The 27,979-nt window shown below is 44.6% G+C and overlaps 1 protein-coding gene across 1 annotated transcript; it reads left to right on the plus strand.

Moving 5' to 3' along the window:
* Positions 1-109: 109 nt before the first annotated feature.
* On the plus strand, positions 110-27,955 carry Poglut1 (protein O-glucosyltransferase 1). The gene is made up of 11 exons (NM_001100652.1): positions 110-293; positions 926-1,016; positions 1,535-1,678; positions 3,661-3,796; positions 6,427-6,548; positions 10,284-10,343; positions 19,147-19,246; positions 21,848-21,906; positions 24,034-24,201; positions 25,366-25,422; positions 26,159-27,955. Exons 1-11 carry the CDS (start codon positions 209-211, stop codon positions 26,313-26,315), a joined length of 1,179 nt encoding a protein of 392 aa, NP_001094122.1. The 5' UTR covers positions 110-208; the 3' UTR covers positions 26,316-27,955.
* The last annotated feature ends 24 nt before the right edge of the window (positions 27,956-27,979 follow it).

Consider the following 27,979-nt stretch of genomic DNA (forward strand, 5'->3'; position numbering starts at 1 on the left):
TCTCACAGGACTGACTTATTAAATGTGCTATCCTCATGGGATGCCAGATGTCTTATTTCCCAAGCCAGGCTCCCGCAGGCCGAGGGGAGGGCTCGGCAGCCATCTTTGTGTAGGGCAGTTCCCACGTGCCGAGGCGTCCGCCGCCATCCTTCTGCCGGGCGGCGCTTCCGCCGGCGTGCCGGTCGGAATCCGCAGTGGTCTGCGGGTGATGGAGCGGCTGTCGGGCTGTAGGCTTAGGCCATGGATGCTGTTATTGCTCCTGTTCCCGGTGCAGGGCCGCCAGAAGGACTCAGGTGGGCTCCGGGCAGGGCTGAGCTTGCCGCCTCGGCTCGGGGTCTGCTCGGGTCCCTGGGTGCTCGCGCTAGCCCCCGGCGCGCGGAGGATGCTATGCGGCTGCTGCGCGAGCTGAGAAGCGGGCGGGGGCGAGCATAGGTGTCTGGTGGGCCTCTTCTTCTGGTTCTAGACCCTGGAGAGTAACCCCAAACTCCGGAATTGGGGATGGTAGGAAAAGAAGAATGTTCCCCGTTTACAGCAGAACGCTGTTCTGTGCCTTCCTAGAGGCACTTAGCTGTTAGGACAGAATAGATGAGGGAGGATTATGTCCAAGAGTTTGCATTGATTGTCTCGGTGGGGCCCAGTTTGATTAGGTGAGAATCCATGTCTAAGTCCAGTGTCTCCTTAACCTATTGAGGGCCGAACATTAAGCTTCTGACTTTTCCAATTTCTTAGATACCTGATGGCGCAGGTAGAGAAGCAGACTTGACTCAAGCCCCGACAAGTAACCCAAAGAATCCTTGGCATTTCCACTACTGGGAAAGGAAGGGGAATTTCTCCAAGTGTTGGTCTTCTGTTGCTTCTGCCTGCTGCTTGCAAATGCGAGTGCCAGGGGTATTCTGTTAACTCTCGTTTCCTTCACTTTTTGAAGGCTCAAAATGGAAAGTATTTATTGACCAAATTAACAGGGCTTTGGAGAATTATGAACCATGTTCAAGTCAAAACTGCAGCTGCTATCACGGGTGAGTCTATATTGATGTGTCTCTGAGAGCTGGATTCTTGTCATAGGCACCTCCCCCAAGTCCCTTGAGAGATCTTGATGGCAATTGTCAGTGATCTAAGCACATCTCGAGAGCGGAAAAGGTATCTTAGGTGGCTCTGCTAATGTATGGAAATGCCCTGGGATGGGAGAGTCTCAGTGCTTTCCACATCCTCTATTCCCCGTGGTATTTAGCAACATGTGCTTTCTTTTTCTCCCGAAAGTTGAGTCTCTCAAAGATTCACCTGCTGCTAATGATACTTACTGAAACTCACTCTGTGTGAACTTGGAAGGAGATGGGATTTATTCCCTGGTTACTGCGGCCTGTGCTGCCGAGTTTGATGTTTTCTTCAGTTCCCCGTGGTGCTCTTGTAGTAGAGCTGCTCATTCCTCTCTTCCCCCTGCTTAGTGTATTCTCTAAACAGAACGCCTGGGACTGGGTGGGATGACGTCGTCAGTCTCTCGGCCTGCTTTGGCTCCATGTTTCCCATTCTTGCACAGGGTCATAGAAGAGGATCTGACTCCTTTCCGAGGTGGAATCTCCAGGAAGATGATGGCCGAGGTGGTCAGACGGAGGTTAGGAACCCACTACCAGATCATTAAGCACAGATTATTCAGGGAAGACGACTGCATGTTTCCCTCCAGGTACCTTCTGGCGTGCTCTAACAGTGTTATTACGTTGCAGGCTGACTTGGTAGCACTCCTAGGAACCAGCTAGAGGATTAAGAAGTGCCTCTTCCCTCGCATTTTAGGGCCTCACATTTCAGTATGGGTCATCTCCCCTTGCCTGGGACTTTATTTTATTTTTATACCAGCTATTTTATGTGAGCCCAGTGTTCATCACCAACTGTGATGGCTTTGGCTCTGTCCCTTCCCTTTGCCTGTTTCCACAAGCTGTGAGGAACAGGCAGATGAGACCTGGCGGGGTGATGTGGGCTGTAGGTGAAGTGAAGCAGAGGGACTGATGAGTGTCTGTTGTGGGCCTGGCTTTCATGGCTGCATAGATAACTCACTGCACAGATTTCTTCATTGAGTCCTCTATCAGAATATTTAAATTACTCCTTACAACACCCCTGCAAAATTTGGTTAATACAGCCATTGCCGTAGCGAGCATTCTTATGTGTACACCTTTGATTGTGCTGGTCATGTATACCCGTGGGCTAAAGTCCCAGAGTAACTAGGCCAAGTGATGTATTTTGTTTTTGTTCCCCATGCTCTTAAAAGATATTTTAATTAATGAATTAATTTACTAATTTGTTTGAGATAGCATCTCATTATTTAGCTCTAGTTGGTCTGGAACTTGCTACATAAACCAGGCTGGCCTTGAACTCAGAGTTCCAACTGTTTGTATCTCCACAGTGCTAGGAATAAAGGTGTGGGCCACCATGTCTGGCTTATATGCTCTGAAGTAGACCTCATACCCTCTAACACACTGCTGTGCGTTAGACTTTGAAAATCTTTGTCGGTCAGCTTGTTAAACGTTGCCTGGTTTCTTTGACGCTTCCTCATTACTAATAATGAATGAATTATGATGATGTGATGTTTATGAGCAATGGTTGTCTTCTTGTATGTAAAACTGTTTTAGCCTGGCACAGTGGCTGTAATCCTGGCTCTTGGGAAAGTCTGAGGCCACATGGCCTCTATGCTAAGTTTCAGGCTAGCCAGGTTGCCAGAAAATTCTGACCAGTCTGTCTGTTAGGAGCTCAAAGGATAGAGGCAGAAAGAAGCTAAGCATTTCCCTTTCTTTCATTCATTCATAAATACATGATACACACTCTCAGGGAGTCTAGGCCGAAAGTGGTTTTGTGGTCTTCCTGATTGTTTCAATGACATTTCTGTCTTGCAAAACTAATGTTGAGAATGGTCTGTGTTTAGGTTGAAGATATGAAAGGTTTCCTTCCTCCAGACCTAATCACGGTATTAAAAAAAAAGGTATCAGAGTTAGGTTTCTGATACTGCCACGAAACATCTGAGACAAGTAACTGCGGAGGAAGGTTTACCGTGGCTCACGGATTCCTTCCATGGTCAGATGGCCCTCTTGCTTTTGGGGCCTATAGTTATGTAGCACAACCTGGAGGTATACGGCAGAGAAACCTGCTTACCTCCTGTCGCTCTGGAACGTGAGAGGGAGTTGAGGAAGGCAGAGAGAACCCAACAGCTTACAGTCTCCTTTGAGGGAATAACTCCCGTGATCTAAAACCACCTACCTCTTCAACGTTTACCATCACCTCCTAGTCAGGCAAAGCTGAGGGCCAGACATTCAAGATCCAAACTGTTAACAGTCTCCCTGTCTGGTAAGGAAGGCCAAGGAACTCAAATAGAAAATGAGGTCTTCCAGTCTCTGTATTAAAATTTGCATCTCATCTATTAATTAAACAGTTCTGTGTTGAGGAAATAAAAACCTGGCAGCAAGTGGAGAAGTAGTATTCTAAGTTAGGATTGTTGGAGCAATTTAGCTAAGAAGGGATAACCTGCTCCATGTAGGTAGTCCCTTTAGAAGCATTGCTTTTAGGGGACTGCAGTGGAGTGGTGATCTGGGCACTGGCTCCCCTCACTTTAATGTTAGGATCCTTCCTACAGCCTGCAGGCACTGCTCTGATGCTCTTGTGTTTTTGTCTGGTTAACAGGTGTAGTGGTGTAGAACACTTTATTTTGGAAGTGATCCGTCGCCTCCCTGACATGGAAATGGTAATCAATGTCCGAGACTATCCTCAGGTTCCTAAGTGGATGGAGCCTACCATCCCTGTCTTCTCCTTCAGTAAGGTGAGGACAGGAAAGGGGCACATGGGAGGGAGCGGAAGGCGGTCCTCCGGGGTGGGCAAGAGAGCTTCTCCCCTGGCAGTAGGGATGGGTGTTAGTGAGGATGAGACCGGAGATCCAGGACTGAACTTAGCCTGTGTTAATTCAGTCATAAAATAAGACTGAAGAGATAGAATTGAAGACCCATACACACTGTAAGATTGCCTCAGTGTCTAAAGCTAGGGCTAGAGAGTGAGGTACCTCAGGAACATAGAGCATTGAGAGAAGGGTCAGGGAAGTTCATACGTTAGTTAGGAAATGCTTCTGTTGGGAAAAAAGTTTCTCACATTCCTATATTATATCCAATAGCCATAGTGCTGAGTACCATCTGTCCTCCCAATGCCTGCATCCCATGGACCCAGCATAGGTGCTGGGTCACTCCACATGGTTTGTGCCTAAACAGCATGTTGTTCAGATAAGCTTAGGGTAGCCAAGAGAGTGGGGAGGAGAGGGTTGGGGACGGGAGGCCTACTGGGGTCCTACAGTTACCCAATAGTAGTAATCGGGTAACAAGCACAGACTTAGAGAACTTGGGGCAGAAGACAGCTTGTCCAGGCTCAGGTTCATGCAGATGGTATATTGGTGAGGAGGGGCCTTCTGTAGAAATGAGGCATTCTGAGTGTCGGCGCCTGCACCAACTGTGGCCATACAGTCACAAAGCGGCCAGGCCCAAATCCAATATGGCTCCCTACACTGAGTAGGGTCAGGAGACTCAAAGAAGATAGTCCATAATCTTTGGGAAAGAACGTGTGTTCTGGTTTGGTTTCTTCAAAGCAGTATTCTTACTTCGTGTTGTCCTTTCATGCGAGGACAGTTGCACATGGATGTATATGTGTGCACAGAGAGCCAGAGGTCAGCCATTTGTGTCATGCCTTAGGAGGTGTCTGCTTCATTTTTTGTGTCTGGCCTGGGGCTTTACTGATTGGGCCACTGGGAGTTTGGCGGGCAAGGCCCTGGGATCCACTCTGTGCCACTGTGCCCAGCTTTTTGTAGGTTTGGGGGCTGGAACTTTGGTCTTCAATGCTCTCAAGGCAAACACTTCCATGCCATCTCTCGGATGGCCACCCCATTCTTCTTTATCACGGTTTTCTTTCTCTCTAGATTTCTTTTTTCTGCATTATAAGTGGTTCGTGCTGATTTCTCAAAAGTGCCAGGTCCTAGTGTGACCATGAATCTTCTCGCTTCATTTTCATCCCTACTTCCCTCCTGTTTCTCACAGTCACTGACCGTACTGTCCAAAGGGAAATAGAGTCTGCCAGCTTTGGCTGACTGTGGAGCTGTGTTGGGAATGCTTGATGAGCCGTATGCTGTGAGCTGGACTTGATGGCTTCTGCCTGTAATCCTAGCACTAAGGAAGCAGAGCTAGAAGTATCTCTACATTTGAGGCAGCCTATAGTAGGCATAGTAAGTTCTAGGCCAGCCAGGGATACACAGCAAGACCCTATCTCAAAGCAGCAACAACTAACTCCTCCCAAGAGATGTTTGTGACTGGACTCCACCTGCATTCTCCCATTCTGCCCTTGGCCCTTCTGATCAATGGGCAGCTGAGGATTTATTGACGAGCCAGTGTGAGGTCAGTGGTGACACAGTGTAAGACCAGATTGTGCTTATTAAATATTCATCACACTGTGCTCCCCCTCCCCCTCTCTCTCTTCTTCCGCTTCCTCATCCTCTTCCTTCTCTCTCTACATGCTCTTTCTCTCTCTTCCCCCTGGCTTCTGTCCTTGGGGCTGGTGGACTCACCCAAGAGCAGCTTCCCAAGAAACATGCCTTTAATATAACACACACACATATTCATTGCACACCATCCTTTTAAAATATTTTAAGTCATTTTGTGTTGAAAAATAAACCCATAGGTAGAATTAGGGATATCATTTCCCCCATCTAGGAGATCGAGGCTAAAATAGAGCACTCGCTCATAGCTGTGAAGAGGAAGGGTTAGCATTCAGACTACTATAACTAATGGTATTTCCTGATTCTTACTCTCAAATACCCCCTGGAAAAGAACTAAGAACTGGTAAAGCAGGGAAACACCAAGATGTGAGAGTAGTTATGTTTTGACAGAACCGATTATTCGTAATTGGGAATATTATCTCTCACATGCTTAAAAAAGAAAAGAAAACCCTCCAGAATTTTGAGGAACTGAAAAACTTGACCTTAATGCTTAATATGGTTAAAATTTCTGGGATTCGGGGGATCTATTGCTTTTTTTTGAGACGGGGCTGTCTTGGAACTCACTTTGTAGACCAGGGTAGCCTCAAACTTAGATCACTTGGTGAGTCTATTACTTTTAGCCCATGGTAATTCTTGCCTATAAATACCTCTAGTCTAGGTATAAGGCGTTGTTTTGTTCTCTGGTGATGGGTATTGAACTGAGGTCTTCATTTATGCTAGGTAAGTGCCGGATCACTAAGTCGTATTGTATTCCCAGATCTAATGTCTAGAATATAGACCTCTAGACAAAGAAGATACTTCTCTGGCAGGTGGGCACTGTGAAGGCATTTATCCCAACTCTATCTAAAGAATGCGCCCAGCTACTTCTCATTCATTCTCTCCCAAAACTTACATAGAATGCCTTTCTGTTTCCTTCAAAGACATCGGAGTACCATGATATAATGTACCCTGCGTGGACATTTTGGGAAGGGGGTCCTGCTGTGTGGCCACTTTATCCTACAGGTCTTGGGCGGTGGGACCTCTTCAGAGAAGATCTGTTAAGGTAGGTCCTTTAGAAAGGTTTTGTTTTTTCCTCTTGGTGGGTTTTCTTGAAGTAAGCAGTAGGATATAGTCATTAATTTAAGACTACTGTCTGGGCTCTGGAGATGGCTTAGTAGGTAAGAGTTCTTGCTGAGGATCTGAGCTTGCATCTGTAACATCCATGTAAAACTTAAGCATGGTTCTAGGTACCTGTAACCTCCAGTGTTCAGGGGGGCAGACAGAGACAGGTGGATCCTGGGAGCTCGCTGGTGAGCTGGTCTGGCCGACATGGTGAGCATCAGGTTCAGTGGAAGACCATTTCTCAAGCGAATAAAGATTGACATCTGTCATCTTCCTCTGGGCAAATATGTACGTACAGGTGGTTGTATACACACACACATACACGCAAACATAAAAGTCAGCAGACTGTTGTTAATAGCATAAGCAGTTTTGCGTGTCTATAAATATTCATGTTGGGGCTAAGGTTATATAATTTAGTTGGTAGAACACTTTCCTGGCACGTGTGAAGTCCAGGATTTGACACCAGCTCTACATAAACTGGTTATAGTGGCTTATGCTGGGGAGATGGAGGTGGGGGGTTCAAGGACAACCTCAGCTATGCAGTGAGTTTGAGGACAGCCTGGAAATCATAAGACCCTGTCTCTGAATGGAAAAATCACTGTCAAAAAAGGGCAGAAGAATCTCTCCTAGTTTGTCAGCAGGGCCTCTAAAGGAAGGGTTATAAGAGTCTTGAAGTGGGCTGGAGAGATGGCTCAGTGGTTAAGAGCACTGACTGCTCTTTCAGAGGTCCTGAGTTCAAATCCCAGCAGCTACATAGTGGCTCACAACCATCTGTAATGAGATCCGATGCCCTCTTCTGGTGTGTCTGAGGACAGCTACAATATACTTATATAAGCAAATAAGTAAATCTTTAAAAAAAAAAAAAGTCTGGAAGCTTTTTAAAGATCATTTTCTATGTGTATGAGTGTCTCCATGTTTGCATGTATACTACATGTATGCATGCCTAGTGCCTGCAGAAGTTAGAGGAGGGCACCAAATCCCCTAGATCCAGAGTTGTAGATGGTTAGTGAGCTGCCATGTGAGAGCTGGGAACTGAACCCAGATCCTCTGCAAGAGCACCAAGTACTCGAGCGCTGAGGCCTTTCCAGTCTATTTTCTTTCATTCGTTTTACATTTTAGTCATTCTTTCTTTAAGAGAGAATTAACCTTTCCTTTTGACATAGGGTCTCACTCAGTACCCCATCCTGGCCTCAAACTCAAGTAATCCTCCTGTTTCTCTCACTCTGGGATCACAGACATGAGCCACCATACTTTTAGTCGCTATGGTAATGAGAGTAAATTAACTGACCTTATTGTAAGGAGGGATAGGTAATTTGTTGAAACAGGGCCTGGCTTTGTAACCCAGGCTGTCCTTGAAATATGCTATCAGCTCAGGCTGGTCTTAAACCCTAATCTACCTGGATACTGGGCTTTGCCCTCCCAGATACTAGTATTAAAGGTAGAGACTGCTCTGCCTGGCTTTTAAATTTGGGATGTACTTGGTATTTGGTGCTAATGATGGGTTATAGTGGATCCTTGGTATATTAGGGGCAAGTGTATTCCAAAACTTTCTGTTCATAACTGAGGCATGCTAAGCTTAGCCTGTTGATTCCACCCTACCGTACTTTTCAGGGTCTAAGCCAGCTATATTTTACACCCACGATTCATACAGTATTTGTGTTACTCCGATGACTCCCTGCCCATATAACCAGACTTGCTATACAGAACAAGGTCACCTTGAATTTTCCTGCAAGTGTGGCCCAAGATTCAAAAGGGACTGATCAAAACACAGAAAGTGTTACCAACCCAAACCAAACCAAACAAAAAGCCCCCAAAGCAGAAGGCCTGCCTTCCGTTACATCAAGCATGCTTGTCAGTCTTGGTTATACTGGTATTTGACTGGGTAATTCCTTGTGGTAAGGAGCTGGCCTATTCCTTACAGGATAGCTAACATCTCTTGCCTCTGCCCACCAAATGCCAGTTACAGTTCCTCAGAAATGTTTCCAGATGTCACCAGGTGTGCTGTGGGTAGGGAGGAAAGCAGAATCAGTGTCCATGAGGGCTACGGATGTGGTTCAGTGCTGGGGCACATGCCTGGAATGTACAGCGTACCGGCCTCAGTGTCTAGCACTCTGGAAAGCAGGAGGAAGACTCAGCTACATGGAGAGTTGAGCAGAAAACAGCTCATTTTATTTACTTTTGAGACACATAGCCCAGGTTGACTTCAGATTCCCTCTGCAGTTGAGGATGACCCTGAATGACTGATCCTTCTGCTGTTACTTCCCAAGTGCTGTGCTTAGTATGTACAGAGAGCCATGGAAAGAAATTCTTTTTCTTTCTTTTTTTTTTTTTTTAAATTATCTCCTACATTTAAATTATGTGTGTCTCTGTGGGGTTATGCACAATGACAGAGGCCTGAAGAGGGTGTTGGATCCTCTGGAGCTGGAGTTACAGACAGTTGTGAGCTGTCAGACGAGGGCACTGGGAACTGAACTCAAGGGCGTTACATGCTGTTAGCCGTTGAGCCTTCTTTCCGTCCCCGAGAACTCCCTCACTGGAGTCTTCCGTAGCTGTGGTGATAAGGGAATCCCAGATATTGTGCTTTCATCTTCGTGCTTTGCCTGAGAGTTTGAAACAACGCTTGTGTCATTTCCCATTGAATACAAAAAGACAAAACCCTCCAATCAGTGTACGGTGTCTTTACACTAAGAAATCGTTCTGGCCCCGAGCTGGAGATTCAGGTAAGAGTTGTCACCAGGGGTGGTACAGGCCTGCCATCCTGGCATTCAGGAAGCAGAAGCAAGTGGGGCTCACTGCAAATTCAGGGGCAGCCTGAGCTAAGCAGTGAACTCTAGGCCAGCAAAGGCTGTGTAGTGAGAGCCAGTCTTGAAACAAAAGGAAACAAAGAGAAAGTGCTAGCCGGGCCAGGTGGCAAACACCTCATGTAATCCCAGCACTTGCAAGGCTCAAGCAGGAAGAGGGTATCAAGTCCAGCCTGGGCTACTCGGCTACATAGCCTTCGACACCCACTGTGAACCTGTTCCATAATGAAAGGGAAAGATGGGCCTGGAAATGTTGCTGAGTTGGTAGACTGCTTCTCCAGCACACACAGTGCTGGTTTATTTCTCAGCACCATAGAAAGCTGGGACTTAAAGTGATGTGAGCTAGAGTTTCAGTGAGGAAGGCTGGTCACGATAATACTTGCTAACTATGGAGTTTGAGGGCCTTTATCGTTTTTAGAGCACTTCATGAAGCGTTAAGAAGCCCAAGACACTTTTAGATAACAGACTACGCACCTTTGGTGATCTTGCTTCCAAAACATAATTCCCTTTCACTCAATTCCTTTGCATTTCTTGTCACATGCTGGTTTTATTAATAGCCTTCTACCTAGAGAGGAAACCCTGTCTGTGCCCTGTCTGTGCCAACTCAACAGTCCTGTGCATGCCGCTCGGACTCTGCTCTTTTGTATCTGTAAGCTGATGTTACTGGCCTGGTGAATTTGTAGCTATTCCTTGTGAGCTCCTTCAGACTGTCAAAATGCTAACAGAGGGCTTGTGGTTTTGTTCATAGCTTGTTTTAGTAACCCTGAATGGATTTATTTAAAGGTGCAACATTCTGAACTAATCTTCAGAAAGGATTAAAACATACATAGTCTAGGGAAAAGCCCCAAACTAATTTAAAAAATCTGTATTTTTAGGTCAGCAGCACAATGGCCATGGGAAAAGAAGAATTCTACAGCATATTTCCGGGGATCAAGGTGATTATATTTTCAGATCTGTAATAATGATGTTCTTCCATATAATGTATCTTATTGCTCAAAGGAAAAGCTAAGATGATTAAAAAAATAATGTGGAATGATGGCCAGGCATAGTGGTGCACATTTGTAATCTTGCACTTGCACTCAAGAGACAGAGGCAGCATGACTTCAATATTGGGTTCAGGGCCAGCCTGTTCCACATAGTGGGTTCCAGGATTTTCTGTTCCAAATAGTGGGTTCCAGGCCAGTCAGGGTTATACTGTGAGACCCTGTCTCAAAATAGCCACCATCACCACCACCACCAACAGAAACTTGGACTGGCAGGATCTTAGACTAAAGAATTCAATTGTGGTGGTTAGATTTTTGTCAACTTGGCCCAAACTAGAGTAATGTGGGAGGAGGTCACTTCAGGTGACAATACCTCCATCAGATTGGTGTATAGGCATGTCTGAACAGGTGTTTTCTTGATTGATTGGTGATTGATGTGGGAGGGCCTAACCCATGGTGGGCAGTGCTTCCCCTGGGTATGTGGCCCATGGAGGGATAAGCACCTCCATGGGGCTAGAGAGGTGGCTCAGTGGTTAAGAAAAAGCACTGACTGGTTAGACAGTGGACTTGAGAATACAGGTGGGCCTAATCCCCATCCTACTGACTAATTATCTGATTCTCATCTTTGTTGCTATATAGCTGAGACTATCCTTGAACTTGACCTACCTGCTTTCCAAGTAGCTAGGATTATAAGCATGTAGGCACTGTGCCTAGCTCTTGCCCTTTTTTGTTTGTATGTTTTGAACCCACTTTGTAGCCCTGGCTGGCTTGCAGCTCACCATGTATATAGTCCAGGCTGACCTTGAGCTCACAGAGATCTTCCTTTGCCTCCTGAACGCTTCGATTAAAGACGTGTGCTACTATGCCCGGCTTGTTTTTCTTTTTTCTTTTCTTTTTTTTTTTATTAACTTGAGTATTTCTTATATACATTTCGAGTGTTATTCCCTTTCCCAGTATCCGGGCAAACATCCCCCTCCCCCTCCCCTTCCTTATGGGTGTTCCCCTCCCAACCCTCCCCCCATTGCCGCCCTCCCCCCACCAGTCTAGTTCACTGGGGGTTCAGTCTTAGCAGGGCTTCCCCTTCCACTGGTGCTCTTACTAGGATATTCATTGCTACCTATGAGGTCAGAGTCCAGGGTCAGTCCAAGTATAGTCTTTAGTTAGTGGCTTAGTCCCTGGAAGCTCTGGTTGCTTGGCATTGTTGTACTTTTGGGGTCTCGAGCCCCTTCAAGCTCTTCCAGTTCTTTCTCTGATTCCTTCAACGGGGGTTCTATTCTCAGTTCAGTGGTATGCTGCTGGTATTCGCCTCTGTATTTGCTGTATTCTGGCTGTGTCTCTCAGGAGCGATCTACATCCGGCTCCTGTCGGTCTGCACTTCTTTGCTTCATCCATCTTGTCTAATTGGGTGGCTGTATATGTATGGGCCACATGTGGGGCAGGCTCTGAATGGGTGTTCCTTCAGTCTCTGTTTTAATCTTTGCCTCTCTCTTCCCTGCCAAGGGTATTCTTGTTCCCCTTTTAAAGAAGGAGTGAAGCATTCACGTTTTGATCATCCGTCTTGAGTTTCATTTGTTCTAGGCATCTAGGGTAATTCAAGCATTTGGGCTAATAGCCACTTATCAATGAGTGCATACCATGTATGTCTTTCTGTGATTGGGTTAGCTCACTCAGGATGATGTTTTCCAGTTCCAACCATTTGCCTACGAATTTCATAAAGCCGTTGTTTTTGATAGCTGAGTAATATTCCATTGTGTAGATGTACCACATTTTCTGTATCCATTCCTCTGTTGAAGGGCATCTGGGTTCTTTCCAGCTTCTGGCTATTATAAATAAGGCTGCAATGAACATAGTGGAGCACGTGTCTTTTTTATATGTTGGGGCATCTTTTGGGTATATGCCCAAGAGAGGTATAGCTGGATCCTCAGGCAGTTCAATGTCCAATTTTCTGAGGATCCTCCAGACTGATTTCCAGAATGGTTGTACCAGTTTGCAACCCCACCAACAATGGAGGAGTGTTCCTCTTTCTCCGCATCCTCGCCAGGATCTGCTGTCCCCTGAGTTTTTGATCTTAGCCATTCTCACTGGTGTGAGGTGAAATCTCAGGGTTGTTTTGATTTGCATTTCCCTTATGACTAAAGATGTTGAACATTTCTTTAGGTGTTTCTCAGCCATTCGGCATTCCTCAGCTGTGAATTCTTTGTTTAGCTCTGAGCCCCATTTTTTAATAGGGTTATTTGTTTCCCTGCGGTCTAACTTCTTGAGTTCTTTGTAAATTTTGGATATAAGGCCTCTATCTGTTGTAGGATTGGTAAAGATCTTTTCCCAATCTGTTGGTTGCCGTTTTGTCCTAACCACAGTGTCCTTTGCCTTACAGAAGCTTTGCAGTTTTATGAGATCCCATTTGTCGATTCTTGATCTTAGAGCATAAGCCATTGGTGTTTTGTTCAGGAAATTTTTTCCAGTGCCCATGTGTTCCAGATGCTTCCCTAGTTTTTCTTCTATTAGTTTGAGTGTGTCTGGTTTGATGTGGAGGTCCTTCATCCACTTGGACTTAAGCTTTGTACAGGGTGATAAGCATGGATCGATCTGCATTCTTCTACATGTTGACCTCCAGTTGAACCAGCACCATTTGCTGAAAATGCTATCTTTTTTCCATTGGATGGTTTTGGCTCCTTTGTCAAAAATCAAGTGACCATAGGTATGTGAGTTCATTTCTGGGTCTTCAATTCTATTCCATTGGTCTATCTGTCTGTCTCTGTACCAATACCATGCAGTTTTTATCACTATTGCTCTGTAATACTGCTTGAGTTCAGGGATAGTGATTCCCCCTGAAGTCCTTTTATTGTTGAGGATAGCTTTAGCTGTCCTGGGTTTTTTGTTATTCCAGATGAATTTGCAAATTGTTCTGTCTAACTCTTTGAAGAATTGGATTGGTATTTTGATGGGGATTGCATTGAATCTGTAGATCGCTTTTGGTAAAATGGCCATTTTTACTATATTAATCCTGCCAATCCATGAGCATGGGAGATCTTTCCATCTTCTGAGGTCTTCTTCAATTTCCTTCTTCAGTGTCTTGAAGTTCTTATTGTACAGATCTTTTACTTGCTTGGTTAAAGTCACACCGAGGTACTTTATATTATTTGGGTCTATTATGAAGGGTGTCGTTTCCCTAATTTCTTTCTCGGCTTGTTTCTCTTTTGTATAGAGGAAGGCAACTGATTTATTTGAGTTAATTTTATACCCAGCCACTTTGCTGAAGTTGTTTATCAGCTTTAGTAGTTCTCTGGTGGAACTTTTGGGATCACTTAAATATACTATCATATCATCTGCAAATAGTGATATTTTGACTTCTTCTTTTCCGATCTGTATCCCCTTGACCTCCTTTTGTTGTGTGATTGCTCTGGCTAGAACTTCAAGAACTATATTGAATAAGTAGGGAGAGAGTGGGCAGCCTTGTCTAGTCCCTGATTTTAGTGGGATTGCTTCAAGTTTCTCTCCATTTAGTTTAATGTTAGCAACTGGTTTGCTGTATATGGCTTTTACTATGTTCAGGTATGGGCCTTGAATTCCTATTCTTTCCAGGACTTTTATCATGAAGGGGTGTTGAATTTTGTCAAATGCTTTCTCAGCGTCTAAGGAAATGATCATGTGGTTTTGTTCTTTCAGTTTGTTTATATAATGGATCACGTTGATGGTTTTCCGTATATTAAACCATCCCTGCATACCTGGGATGAAGCCTACCTGGTCATGGTGGATGATTGTTTTGATGTGCTCTTGGATTCGGTTTGCCAGAATTTTGTTGAGTATTTTTGCGTCGATATTCATAAGGGAAATTGGTCTGAAGTTCTCTTTCTTTGTTGTGTCTTTGTATGGTTTAGGTATAAGAGTAATTGTGGCTTCGTAGAAGGTATTCGGTAGTGATCCATCTGTTTCAATTTTGTGGAATAGTTTGGATAATATTGGTATGAGGTCTTCTATGAAGGTTTGATAGAATTCTGCACTAAACCCGTCTGGACCTGGGCTCTTTTTGGTTGGGAGACCTTTAATGACTGCTTCTATTTCCTTAGGAGTTATGGGGTTGTTTAACTGGTTTATCTGTTCCTGATTTAATTTCGGTACCTGGTATCTGTCTAGGAAATTGTCCATTTCCTGAAGATTTTCAAGTTTTGTTGAATATAGGTTTTTATAGTAAGATCTGATGATTTTTTGAATTTCCTCTGAATCTGTTGTTATGTCTCCCTTTTCATTTCTGATTTTGTTAATTTGGACGTACTCTCTGTGTCCTCTTGTTAGTCTGGCTAAGGGTTTATCTATCTTGTTGATTTTCTCAAAGAACCAACTTTTGGTTCTGTTGATTCTTTCTATGGTCCTTTTTGTTTCTACTTGGTTGATTTCAGCTCTGAGTTTGATTATTTCCTGCCTTCTACTCCTCCTGGGTGTATTTGCTTCTTTTTGTTCTAGAGCTTTTAGGTGTGCTGTCAAGCTGCTGATATATGTATGCTGTCTCCTGTTTCTTTCTGCAGGCACTCAGCACTATGAGTTTTCCTCTTAGCACAGCTTTCATTGTGTCCCATAAGTTTGGGTATGTTGTACCTTCATTTTCATTAAATTCTAAAAAGTTTTTAATTTCTTTCTTTATTTCTTCCTTGACCAGGTTATCATTGAGTAGAGCATTGTTCAATTTCCAAGTATATGTGGGCATTCTTCCTTGATTGTTATTGAAGACCAGTTTTAGGCCGTGGTGGTCCGATAGCACGCATGGGATTATTTCTATCTTTCTGTACCTGTTGAGGCCCGTTTTTTTACCAATTATATGGTCAATTTTGGAGAAAATACCATGAGGAGCTGAGAAGAAGGTATATCCTTTTGCTTTAGGATAGAATGTTCTATAAATATCCGTTAAGTCCATTTGGCTCATGACTTCTCTTAGTCTGTCAACATCACTGTTTAATTTCTGTTTCCATGATCTGTCCATTGATGAGAGTGGGGTGTTGAAATCTCCCACTATTATTGTGTGAGGTGCAATGTGTGTTTTGAGCTTTAGTAAGGTTTCTTTTATATATGTAGGTGCCCTTTTATTTGGGGCATAGATATTTAGGATTGAGAGTTCATCTTGGTGGATTTTTCCTTTGATGAATATGAAGTGTCCTTCCTTATCTTTTTTGATGACTTTTAGTTGAAAATTGATTTTATTTGATATTAGAATGGCTACTCCAGCTTGCTTCTTCTGACCATTTGCTTGGAAAATTGTTTTCCAGCCTTTCACTCTGAGGTAATGTCTGTCTTTGTCTCTGAGGTGTGTTTCCTGTAGGCAGCAGAATGCAGGGTCCTCGTTGCGTATCCAGTTTGTTAATCTATGTCTTTTTATTGGGGAGTTGAGGCCATTGATGTTGAGAGATATTAAGGAATAGTGATTATTGCTTCCCGTTATATTCATATTTGGATGTGAGGTTATGTTTGTGTGCTTTCATTCTCTTTCTTTTGTTGCCAAGACGATTTGTTTCTTGCTTCTTCTAGGGTATAGCTTGCCTCCTTATGTTGGGCTTTACCATTTATTATCCTTTGTAGTGCTGGATTTGTAGAAAGATATTGTGTAAATTTGTTTTTGTCATGGAATATCTTGGTTTCTCCATCTATGTTAATTGAGAGTTTTGCAGGATACAGTAGCCTGGGCTGGCATTTGTGTTCTCTTAGGGTCTGTATGACATCAGTCCAGGATCTTCTGGCCTTCATAGTTTCTGGCGAGAAGTCTGGTGTGATTCTGATAGGTCTGCCTTTATATGTTACTTGACCTTTTTCCCTTACTGCTTTTAATATTCTTTCTTTATTTTGTGCGTTTGGTGTTTTGACAATTATGTGACGGGAGGTGTTTCTTTTCTGGTCCAATCTATTTGGAGTTCTGTAGGCTTCTTGTATGTCTATGGGTATCTCTTTTTTTAGGTTAGGGAAGTTTTCTTCTATGATTTTGTTGAAGATATTTACTCGTCCTTTGAGCTGGGAGTCTTCACTCTCTTCTATACCTATTATCCTTAGGTTTGATCTTCTCATTGAGTCCTGGATTTACTGTATGTTTTGGACCAGTAGCTTTTTCCGCTTTACATTATCTTTGACAGTTGAGTCAATGATTTCTATGGAATCTTCTGCTCCTGAGATTCTCTCTTCCATCTCTTGTATTCTGTTGGTGAGGCTTGTATCTACAGCTCCTTGTCTCTTCTTTTGGTTTTCTATATCCAGGGTTGTTTCCATGTGTTTTTTCTTGATTGCTTCTATTTCCATTTTTAATTCCTTCAACTGTTTGATTGTGTTTTCCTGGAATTCTTTCAGGGATTTTTGCGATTCATCTCTGTAGGCTTCTACTTGTTTATTAATGTTTTCCTGTGTTTCCCTAAGGGAGTTCTTCACGTCTTTCTTGAAGTCCTCCAGCATCATGATCAAATATGATTTTGAAACTAGATCTTGCTTTTCTGGTGTGTTTGGATATTCCATGTTTGTTTTGGTGGGAGAATTGGGCTCCGATGATGCCATGTAGTCTTGGTTTCTGTTGCTTGGGTTCCTGCGCTTGCCTCTCGCCATCAGATTATCTCTAGTGTTACTTTGTTCTGCTATTTCTGACAGTGGCTAGACTGTCCTATAAGCCTGTGTGTCAGGAGTGCTATAGACCTGTTTTCCTCTCTTTCAGTCAGTTATGGGGACAGAGTGTTCTGCTTTCGGGCGTGTAGTTTTCCTCTCTACAGGTCTTCAGCTGTTCCTGTGGGCCTGTGTCTTGAGTTCACCAGGCAGCTTTCTTGCAGCAGAAAGGGTGGTCTTACCTGTGGTCCCGAGGCTCAAGTTCGCTCGCGGGGTGCTGCCCACGGGCTCTCTGTGGCGGCAGCAACCAGGAATACCTGCACCGCCCCTTCCGGGAGCTTCAGTGCACCAGGGTTCCAGATGGCCTTTGGTGTTTTCCTCTGGCGTCCGAGATGTGTGTGCAGAGAGCAGTCTCTTCTGGTTTCCCAGGCTTGTCTGCCTCTCTGAAGGTTCAGCTCTCCCTCCCACGGGATTTGGGTGCAGAGAACTGTTTATCCGGTCTGTTTCCTTCTGGTTCTGGTGGTGTCTCACGCACAGGGGTCCTGCCGCTCCTGGGCCCTCCCCCACGGGAGCCCAGAGGCCTTATACAGTTTCCTCTTGGGCCAGGGATGTGGGCAGGGGTGGGCAGTGTTGGTGGTCTCTTCCGCTCTGCAGCCTTAGGAGTGCCCACCTGACCAGGCGGTGAGGTCTCTTTCCCACAGGGTCTGGGAGCAGAGAGCTGCTGCGGGCCGGGATCCGCGGGTGTGGGTTTTTTCTTTTTTTTTCTTCTTCTTTTTCTTTTTCTTTTTTCTTTTTTTCGGAGCTGGGGACCGAACCCAGGGCCTCGCGCTTGCTAGGCAAGCGCTCTACCACTGAGCTAAATCCCCAACCCCCCGGCTTGTTTTTCAAATTGCAGTGTTATACTGGACTCTACAATGCATTCACAGCGAAGGCTATTCTGGTAGGCAGCAATCATGTAGCCACACAGCTGTGAACAGCAGTGATCGTAGGCATTGGATGAACCTTCCAAAAAGGAAAACCATTCCCTGAAATAGATATATAGTGACCAGAACATCATTGTCTTAGTTAGGGACACTATTGCTGTGATGAAAAACCATTACCAAAAGCAACTTGGGGAGGAAAAAGTTAATTTCACTCACAGTTCCATATAACAAACAGTTCATCATCAAAAGCCATGAAGGCAGGAACTCACACAGGGCAGGAACCTGTAGGCAGGGGATGATGCAGAGACCATGGAAGGATGTTACTTAACTGGCTTGCTCCTACTGCCTTGCTCAGCCTGCTCCCTTATAGAACTCAGAACCATCATCTCAGCCAGTGGCAGGACCACCCACAATGGGCTGTGCCCTCCCCCATTGATCACTAAAGAAATGTCTTAAGCTAGATCTTATGGAGGCATTTTTCTTAACTAAGGCTCCCTCCACTCCAATGACTCTTGCTTTTAACAGGCAGACATAAAACTAGCCAGTACAATCATACTCTTTAAGATCAGATGCCACCCAGAGGTGGTAGCTTCCACTTAGAATAGCAGTGATTGAGAGTTCACTAATCAGGGTCAGGAATTCAAGGCCACATTTGGCTGTATAGTGAGCTTGAAGGTAGCATGGTGTCTCAGAGTTTTACTGCTGTGAGCAGACACCATGACCAAGGCAACTCTTATAAGGCCAACATTTAATCGGGGCTGGCTTACCGGTTCAGTCCATTATCATCAAGGCGGGAGCATGGCAGCATCCAGGCAGCCATGGTGCAGGAGGAGCTGAGAGCTCTATATCTTCATCTGAGGGCCATTAGGAGAAGGCTGCCCCTCACATGGTTAGGAGGAAGGTCTCATTGCCCACCCCTACAGTGACACACTTCCAACAAGGCCACACCTCCTGATGGTGCTACACTCCCTGGGCCAAGCATATCCAAATGACCACAAATGGGCTATAGGAGATTCTGTTTTAAAACAAACAGTAAACCTAGATGTAAGCAAAGGAAGACTTGACGCTCCCCGTCTTTGATGGGTAAAGCGGGGATAGCCTGAGCAACCAAGATGCTGCACTGGACCCTCTTCCTTCACTGTCCCAGACTCAGTGACTACCTGCCCATCTGTGCCAGTAGCCACCGTGCTGGCCAAGGGCTGCTCAGGGATTGGGAACATTACGGTGTAGGCCACATAGATTTATGTTCTGTATTTTCTCTGTAGGACAAGCCCTGAAAGAGATCCTCTCATTCTTCTCTCTCGGAAAAATCCAAAACTCGTTGATGCAGAATACACCAAAAACCAGGCCTGGAAGTCTATGAAAGTAATCAGCTACCGTCTGAATCGAACCGCGGCAGCGCTGACTCTAAGAACGTTGCCCTCTGGGTAGCGTTTGAGATTAGGTTTCCTCTCGGTGGTGAGATGAGTGCAGAGCAGGCCCCGTGCAGTGGTGCTAGCGTTCGTGTAAACCGCCGTCTCCGGGCCTTGCCCGCTGTGCTAAGTGTCAGTAACCCTAAAGAGCTGAGTTTATAAGTCTTTCCTGGGAGCGGCCAGATCTAACTGTGGGGCTACCCAGGGCCTTACCGCCTGGCCTGCTGTGGCAGCGAGGGAGCAGTGGAGCAGCTCCAGTGCGACTATTCTAGCTATTATTTATAGCCACCAAAATTTGAATTTTGTGTGAAATGGGAATTCCATGTGAAATTTGAATTTTATGTCATTTTTTCTTTCTACTTTCTTTTTCTTCTTGTTTGTTTTTAATTATGAGACGGTGTTATAATGTAGTTCTGGCTGTCCTGGAACTCACTATGCAGAACTGGCCTCGAACTCACAGAGATCCATCTCCCTCTTCTGAGTTCTGGGATTAAAGTCATGTGCCACCACACCTGCATTTCATGTAATTTTCACATATCAAAAATATTTTCTTTCCCTTTTTTTAATTCCAGTCACTTGAAAATGAAAATATCTAGTCCACGAGTTTTATACCACTATGTGGTGCTGTGGGCACCTGACTTAAATGAATGGTTCTCAATGGCCGTAGAGAGCTTAAACAGTGAGCTAAATCTGGGGCCCAGGTTGCAGGAATCCTCATCTCACTAAAATCTGAAAAATGCGGCCTTTAGCTTTGAAGTCCATCTGTCCTGACTGTGACTTCTTGCCTTAAGAAAGAACTTAAAGTCCTAATTTCCTCGTTTGCAATGTCAACAGAGCATATAAGAAGAAAGCTTTAAGATTCATGGAGGGAAACCTCAGTGTATATCTGCAAAGGATGCATTTTTTACATTAGTCTCATTTGTACTTTTTTGTTGTGTTGCTGTACTGGGGTTTGAACCCTTGCCTTAGAATGCTAGACAGACACTGTATCCTATAGCTATACACCATTAGCCCATGACTGTTTAATTTAGAAGTTTTATTTTGTGTATGAGTGTTTTGCCTGCAAGTATGGATGTGCACATATGGATATGTGCCTGGTGACTGCTGGAGTTGTGGACATTTGTAAGCTGCCAGGAGGAAGCTTGGACCTGAGCCCAGCTCCTCTGTAAGAGCAGCAAGAACTCTTAACTACTGAGCCATCTCTCCAGCCTCGTCCTTAGCCTGCCTTACACAGTTTTAATCAAGCAGGAGCAGATGACAAAAGAAACAAAAAAGAAACAAAAAAATGCATAGGAATTCAAGGGCATCCTCAGTTACTGACTTTGAGCCTAACCTGGGCTACGAAACCCTGTGTGAAAAACGAGACAGAGAAAGGACAGCAAAAACAAAGAAATGAAAGAGTGCATTAATTCAGTGCACATGTGCTCAGCGTCTTCTGTGGAGGGAGACAGGGAAGTAAAGAGAAAAGGGTCAGCAGAGGGTGGACAGCTGCAAATGACTGCTGCCTAATGGGGATTAGAGCTTGGTGTGCTGGATCTGTGACTTAGGGTTCCATTGCTGTGAAGAGACCGTGACCAAGGCAACTCCTATTAAGGAAAACCTTTAACTGGGGCTGGCTTACAGTTCAGAGATTTAGTTCCTTATCACCATGGCGAGAAGCATGGCAGCAGGCAAGCAGGCATGGTGCAGGAGGAGCCAAGAGTTCTGTCTTGGGGGAACTCTTCTGCACTGGGTGAAGCTTGAGCACTAGGAGTCCAGGAAGCTTGTCTACATGGTGACACGCTCCCTCCAACAAGGCCACACTCAATAGTGTCACTCCCTGTGGGCCAGGCATATTTAAACCACCACAATCTGCGTTATCACCACGACCATCATCATCATCATTTTTCTTTAAGAAATTTAGGAAGCTGGATTTTTATTACTGATGGGTGGATTTTGAGGTTGTGTCTTCTGTAGCCTAAGCTGGCCTTGAGTTTTTTTATGTAGCTGAGGGTGACCTTGAACTCCTGATTTTCCTGCCTCTACCTTCACTTGCACTTCAGTAAAATACCCCATTGGGATTACAGGCACCGTCTGGGCTGCCAGGCCACAGATGTGGGCTTCTGTGAGAAGTGTCACGCCACCTAGTGAAAAGGTGGCAGTGGCTTGCATATTTACTTGTCAGTCCTTTCCAGACCCAGCAAAGGTCTTTGTGAGTTCCAACCATAAGCCCCATAAGCCAGCACTCATGACCTATGTGTGTATGTGAGGTTCCCAGAGGGAGGTGGGCTATACACCATGGCCTCTTAGCTCAAAAGATGGTAGCATGACTTCAGGTGAGTTCAGACTGTAAAACCAAATAGACCTGAGTCAAACCCTGTTGCTGTTGTTCAAGATCACGTGACAGTGAGCAAGTCCCAGCTTGAAACCTTTGGTTTAGTGAAGAGAGTAATGTCTCCTGGGAATGTTAGGTTCATTATGATACTTAAACGAGGTTATGTTGGTGAAATGTTTTAACAGCGTATCTGCCCATAAATGCTATTGCTAGTGCTGATAACTTCCTATTCCCCTACAGGATACTTTGGGAAAGCCAGCCGCTAAGGATGTGCATCTTATAGATCACTGCAAATACAAGTAAGACATCCCCCCCACCCCCTTTTTGGTTTCTCTGTTGTAGCCCAGGCTGTCCTGAAACTTACTCTGTAGATCAGGCTGGCCTCAGAGATCCACCTGCTTCTGCCGCCACAACCCAGCCTAGTTACTTATGTCTATATTGCCTTTGAAATGCTTCCCTTTAGAGACTTTAATCCTAAAGTATCATGTTAATTAATTTGGTTGGCTTTTACTGAGGCATTCAGGGCACTGAGCTGAGTCCAGTGGGGACTATAGAGAAGAGTGAAACATGGTTCCCTAACTGATTCACATTAATTAACTCGTCAGGATCACCTCTCTCCACAACACTTGCCCCCATAGTTAGGTCACATGTATACCCCGGTAGTAACTGTTAAAATGAAGGCTATAGTGATAGCACAGTAGTAGACATGTGTGTGTGTGTGTGTGTGTGTGTGTGTGTGTGTGTGTGTGTGTGTGTGTTACAGGAGGCCCTAGGTTCATTCCCAACATTGTAACAAACAGACAAACATCATAATGAAATACCAGCACTAAGGATGAGCTAAGAAGGTAAACTGAGGCTTGGAGGACAGTTAGGGTGTTGGAGGTAAGCACAATGGCTATACCCAGCAGTAGGGTAAGTTCTCCTCCATTAGAGACAGGTACGTATATGAGAAATGCTGAGACGAGAACAGCCTTTGCTTAGAGAGCTTTCCCAGGGAGCTTCTCGGAGGATTGATTAGCTTGTTCTCCCTGCACTTTGGAAGAAGAGGGTGATGTCTGGGAAGAGGGACCCTCTTTGACTTGATGAATTACACAAGGGGAGACAAAAAGATTGGGAGCCTGACCTACTGCATAACTCAGTATATAACCAAGGATGAACTTGAACTCCTGACCCTCCTGCCTCCACCTCCCGAATGCTGGGATTGTAGGCATGCTCTCTTAGGCCCACTGTGGAATAGTTTCTTCTCAAAGTATATTTTTGACATGTATTTACTTCATGTTGAGTGTATGTGTCCTAATGCATACATGTGGAGGTCATACTACTATAACTCGCTGGGGACGGTTCTCCCCTACACCCTATGGGCTCTGGAAATTTAATGAGAGCACCAGTGGAGCCATTTTTTATAGCCCAGTTTTTTGTTGTTGTTGGGGTTTTTTTGTTTGTTTGTTTTTTGGGTTTTTTTTTTTTTTTGCTGTTGTTTTTGGGTTTTTTTGTGTTTTTTTTTACATTATTTGTTCTTTTTTAACTTTTGTTTTTAGTGTACACCATTGAACATCTTTTTTATGTAAGTCTGAAGTCTATTAAAAACCAAACCAAAACCTATTTCTTTCTGATCCTGTTTTCCACCCAGCACACAGCTGCTGGCCTCATATAGCTCTTTCTGGAGAAATTATTTCCTCTTGTTTACCTGACATTCCTGGAACACCTGCAGCTCCAACCCAGGAAAAGCAAGGAATTTATGGAAACTGCACAGATACACACTCATGTGTCCCTGAAGACTGAGAATAGGGCATGATGGCTCAGTGCCTACAATCTCAGCACTTGTGAGGATAAGGCAGGAGGATTTCTGTGAGTCCAAGGCCAGCCAAGGTAAAACGTGAGGCCATGTTATAGGTGGGGTTCCCATTGCTGTAATTAAACATCATAACCGAAATCCACTTGGGTTTATTTCAATTTATAGCCTATAGTTCATCATCCAGGGAAATTAGGGCAGGAATTCATGGCAGAAACCTGAAGCCGGGGACCAAAGCAGAGGCCATGGAGGGATGTTACTTACTGCTTGCTTCCCAGGCCTGCTTAGCCTCCTTCCTTATATAACCCAGGACCACCTGCCCATGGGTGGCACCACCCACAGGAGCTGGGCTTTCCCTTGTCAGTCAATCAAGGGAATACCCTACAGAGCTGTCTATAGGCAAACCAATGGAGGATGTTTCTTAATTGAGACTCCTTCCCAAATGACTCTAGTCAGTGTCAAGCTTAGAACTAGCCAGCATATCCTTTCTCAAACAATAAACGAAAAGATACAATTAGAAAGGGAAGGAGGGAAGCCATAAAAGCAGAGCTGGGAGTGAGGGGAGGGGGAATGGGAAAGGTTCTGTTCGTGGTAGCAGCTATGTAAAGTGAAGTGTGCTTTCTTCACTTTGCAGATACCTGTTTAATTTCCGAGGTGTAGCTGCAAGTTTCCGGTTCAAACACCTCTTCTTGTGTGGCTCGCTGGTCTTCCATGTTGGTGATGAGTGGGTTGAGTTCTTCTACCCACAGCTAAAGCCCTGGGTTCACTACATCCCAGTCAAAACAGACCTCTCCGATGTCCAGTAAGTACTCATCGTAAGTGCAGCCACTGACGTTGGAGCGCTTTAATTTAAAGTGCCATTTCTCCGGGTGCCTCCTTAGCACAGTGGGCAGTGCGTCAGCCTCATAAAGCGCCACTTCTAACATAACATGCAGATGAACTGAAAGGGCTTGGATCTTTCAACCACTGAGGATAGTTGGTGTTGTCATGTTGTCCATAGGATTTCAGGTACAGCATGAGAGTTGTCTAAGTGAAGCCCTGGCAGAGAGCCATGTTCATGCCGGGAGGAGATAGAAAAGGGTGTGAAGGGCCAGAACTGAAGCCAGTTCCCTCCTCTGGCTGGAACGAGGATTTGGAGACAAGTTTGAAATTTGCACTTTTTATTCCTATTCTGGGTGGGGAGCGGAGGGAATGCACGCCTGTGAAATAGCGTATGCACATGCCAGTGCGTGTGCGAGCTGGTCAGAGAGCAACTTCCAGGAGCCTGCTCTCGCCCCTCCCCCTTGCTCAGGCGGTGTCATTTCTATTGAGGGGCTGCATGCTCACCTTGCCGGCTGTCCAGCTTCTCGCAGGTTTTCCCGTCCCTGCCTCTTGCCGAGGTTACGGATGCACACCGCCACATCCAGCTTGTCAGTGGTTTCAAGGGCAGCTCCTCAGGCTTCTGCTGTCACCTGCTGAGCCATTTCTCTGGCCTCAGAAATTATTCTTCACATTTGATTTCTTTTCTTTTTTTTTTTTTTGTGATTGTCATTTTTGTTTTTTCTTTCTCAAAAATATATCCCAAGCTTATGTAGTAGAATTAGCATAATAAGTGAGAGCCAACCATCTACTTTTACCTTTTTTTTGACATGGTTTTGTGTAATTCAGGCTGCCTTCCATGTGCTGGGAATATCGGCATACACCACGATTCCTGGGTTGGTTGGGTTTACTGTTTTCTTTGCTATTACTTTATCTATTTAGGAATCCTAGTCTCTTTGCTTTAAAGAATTGGCTATCAGGCCAGCAAGCTCCAGGGATCCATCACTCTCTACCTTCTTAGCACAGGGATTAAAAGACAAGCCACCATACCTGACTTCTCATGTGGGTCTTGGGCCCAAACCCAGGTCCCTGTGCTTTTGTGGTGAATACATTAGCAGCTGAGCCATTCCCCCCAAACTTGGCAGTGTCGTGATTCTTGTCTTTTTAGGGAGCTGTTGCAGTTTGTGAAAGCAAATGATGATCTTGCTCAGGAAATTGCTAAAAGGTAAGCTCTATTCATCTGTCCTTTCTTGTCCATCTCATCTGTCCCAAAGTTTTCTACGTATAGTTACCATGATGATGTCCATACCTCAGCTTCATTGCAAAGGCAGTCCAGAGCGAAAGCTGCCCTGGAGGCAAACAGCACACATATTCGCCAGTGTTCCATAGCTACACAGTAGATTCCTCTCCACAAGAGGTGCTTAATTTTAAATTGCATGTGTATTTGTGTCTATGTGTGGGATGCGTGTGTCAGTGCTAGTGCCCAGGAGGTCAGAGGCATAGAACCCCTAGAGCTGGAATTAGAGGTACACATGCTCCATTGCAAGAGTAGTAGTAACTCTTAGCCACTGAAGCCCCTCTCCAGGCCCTACACTTCAGTCTTTGAGGAACTAAGATAAACGTTTTTAGCCGGGCATGGTGACTCACACCTGTAATCCCAGCAACGGAGAGACCGAATCAAGAAAATTGCTTTGAGTTCCAAGATAGCCGGGGCTGTCTCAAAACTCCAGACCAGTACCAAAACAAAACAACAAAACTCAAGTGCTTAAAAGTGAATATTAGCTGCTTAATAATGCTTGCTTTTAAGAAACAAATGTTAAGTTTATAACCCTTAGTTATAGGGTTGTTTGTGAGAAGCAGGCGAGTTAATTCAAATAAAATACTTGGAATGAGGCTCATGATAAAGTACCCAACCATATGTAGCCTGTGATATAAAATATTCTTGTTGATCTTCTGTCTAGGGGAAGCCAGTTCATCATAAACCATTTGCAGATGGATGACATCACTTGTTACTGGGAGAACCTCTTGACTGAATATTCCAAATTCCTGTCCTATAATGTAACAAGAAGAAAAGATTATTATCAGATCATTCCCAGACGTTTGAAAACTGAACTGTAGTGTCCATCACAGGACCAGAATCCTGACTATGGATCTGAGATGCTCTGTGGTGAAATACCATGATCATGCTGCCTATACCTTGAACACCTTTGGCCGAGCCAAACATCCAGTTTTCCTTATCATGTTGAAGCCAGAGGAACTCTTGAGAAAGATCTAGTACATGTATAATGAGCAGAAATTTAACAGCTCAGCTCTTTGAATCATGAAATAAGGATTTGGAACTGCGTTCTATCTTTCATTTTCTTTTGATCACTCACAGCTTGTGCCTCAGGTCGGCTACATCATCACTGTGAACCTGACTGGGTCCATGTAAGATGCTCTTTGTCCTACTATTTGGAGCAGACCATCGTTTGGAACTAGTACCATACACTAGCAATTATGAAGTTATTTTAGGCTTGATCTCTATTGCTTTATTTTAATGTAGAAATCCTTTGGAGTTTGTGAAGAAATCCCACAGCGATCATTTCCTCTGGAGTCTAAGGAAACAGTGGCTGTGCCATGAGTGCCATCGGAGGTCTCCTTTGTAAACTCAGGAGGTTTCCACAATGCCTCAGTTGCATAATAACTTCTGCAGTTGGATTTCAAATTTCCATTTTGTGCCTTCATGCCCTTTTTATTCTCTCTAATGGAGAAGAAGAGAAATTTCCTAGTACATTCAGGAAGTAGTCTCATTAAAGAACTGTGCCCCTGCAATGCTAGCACTTCTGAGGAAGAGGCAGGAAGATGAGTTCGTGGCCACCATCAGCTGCACAAGACTTGTTCAAGGAGAGCCTGGCTACATGAGGTCTTGCCTCATAAACTTGAACTCACACACATCTTTTATTTTGGCATCTTAAATTAGTAGCAGCAGGACCACCTCAGTTTGCAGAGTCGACAGTCTTCATCTGTGAACATCAGAAGTGGCAATTTGTAGAGCATCTATCGGCTTTTGCTTTTACTCCTGTATTAAGTATTATTGGAGTACTTCCTTATCCCCCTTCTGAAAAAGGATGTGTGGACAATTTATTTCAAGTTACAGCTCCAGCATCACCTCTGAACCTCACCCCCTTGAGTCGGGGCTCGGGCCGTACTGTGTGCCATTGTGCTGCTTCCTAGTTACTTGGCGGTTCCTCCCATTGTTTTGTAAGCTTGTAGATGGATGAGAGTGATGCTTCCCTGCTCCTGATGTCTCCTTTATCAGAGCAATGCCTCAGGCAGAGTAATCACTGAACAACTACTGGGGGATGAGTGAGTGGGGAATGGATGGATATACTCGTCTGGCTTAACCGAATCCTACCTTAAGTTACCTGGTTACTTGCCCCAGTGGGGATGAGATACATTGTACGAAATGGGTCAGTACAGATCCTCACTTGCCCTCTCAGGTAGTGAGGAGTATCTGTTTTTAAAGACAACACAAGTTCCTCAGATCTTACACTTACCTGTGTACCTCACTGCAGGTGGTATGAGAATGCTGTGTAACAAACAGTTTGGGAAGCATATGCCTTTGAAAACAGTTTGTATTCTCATACTTTGAAGATGTTGTTATCATTAATACTAGCTCGGTCTCAAGCTTAACCATTTGCTCCTCGAAAATGTATTTACTATAGAAAAGGTTACAATTGTTTTCAATATAACTAAATATATGTTTTGTAAGAGTTGTACTTGGTGAACCTGGGAAAGGGAAC

Source organism: Rattus norvegicus, chromosome 11 (genome assembly GCF_036323735.1).
Source record: "Rattus norvegicus strain BN/NHsdMcwi chromosome 11, GRCr8, whole genome shotgun sequence".
Taxonomy (NCBI): domain Eukaryota; kingdom Metazoa; phylum Chordata; class Mammalia; order Rodentia; family Muridae; genus Rattus; species Rattus norvegicus.

Excerpts from the sequence above, each read along its gene's own strand:
- Poglut1 (NM_001100652.1), top strand. The coding sequence starts at position 209 with ATGGAGCGGCTGTCGGGCTGTAGGCTTAGGCCATGGATGCTGTTATTG. Across the intron at positions 6,549-10,283 it reads TTCAGAGAAGATCTGTTAAG|GTCAGCAGCACAATGGCCAT; the intron begins GTAGGTCCTTTA and ends CTGTATTTTTAG. Across the intron at positions 10,344-19,146 it reads GCATATTTCCGGGGATCAAG|GACAAGCCCTGAAAGAGATC; the intron begins GTGATTATATTT and ends TTTTCTCTGTAG.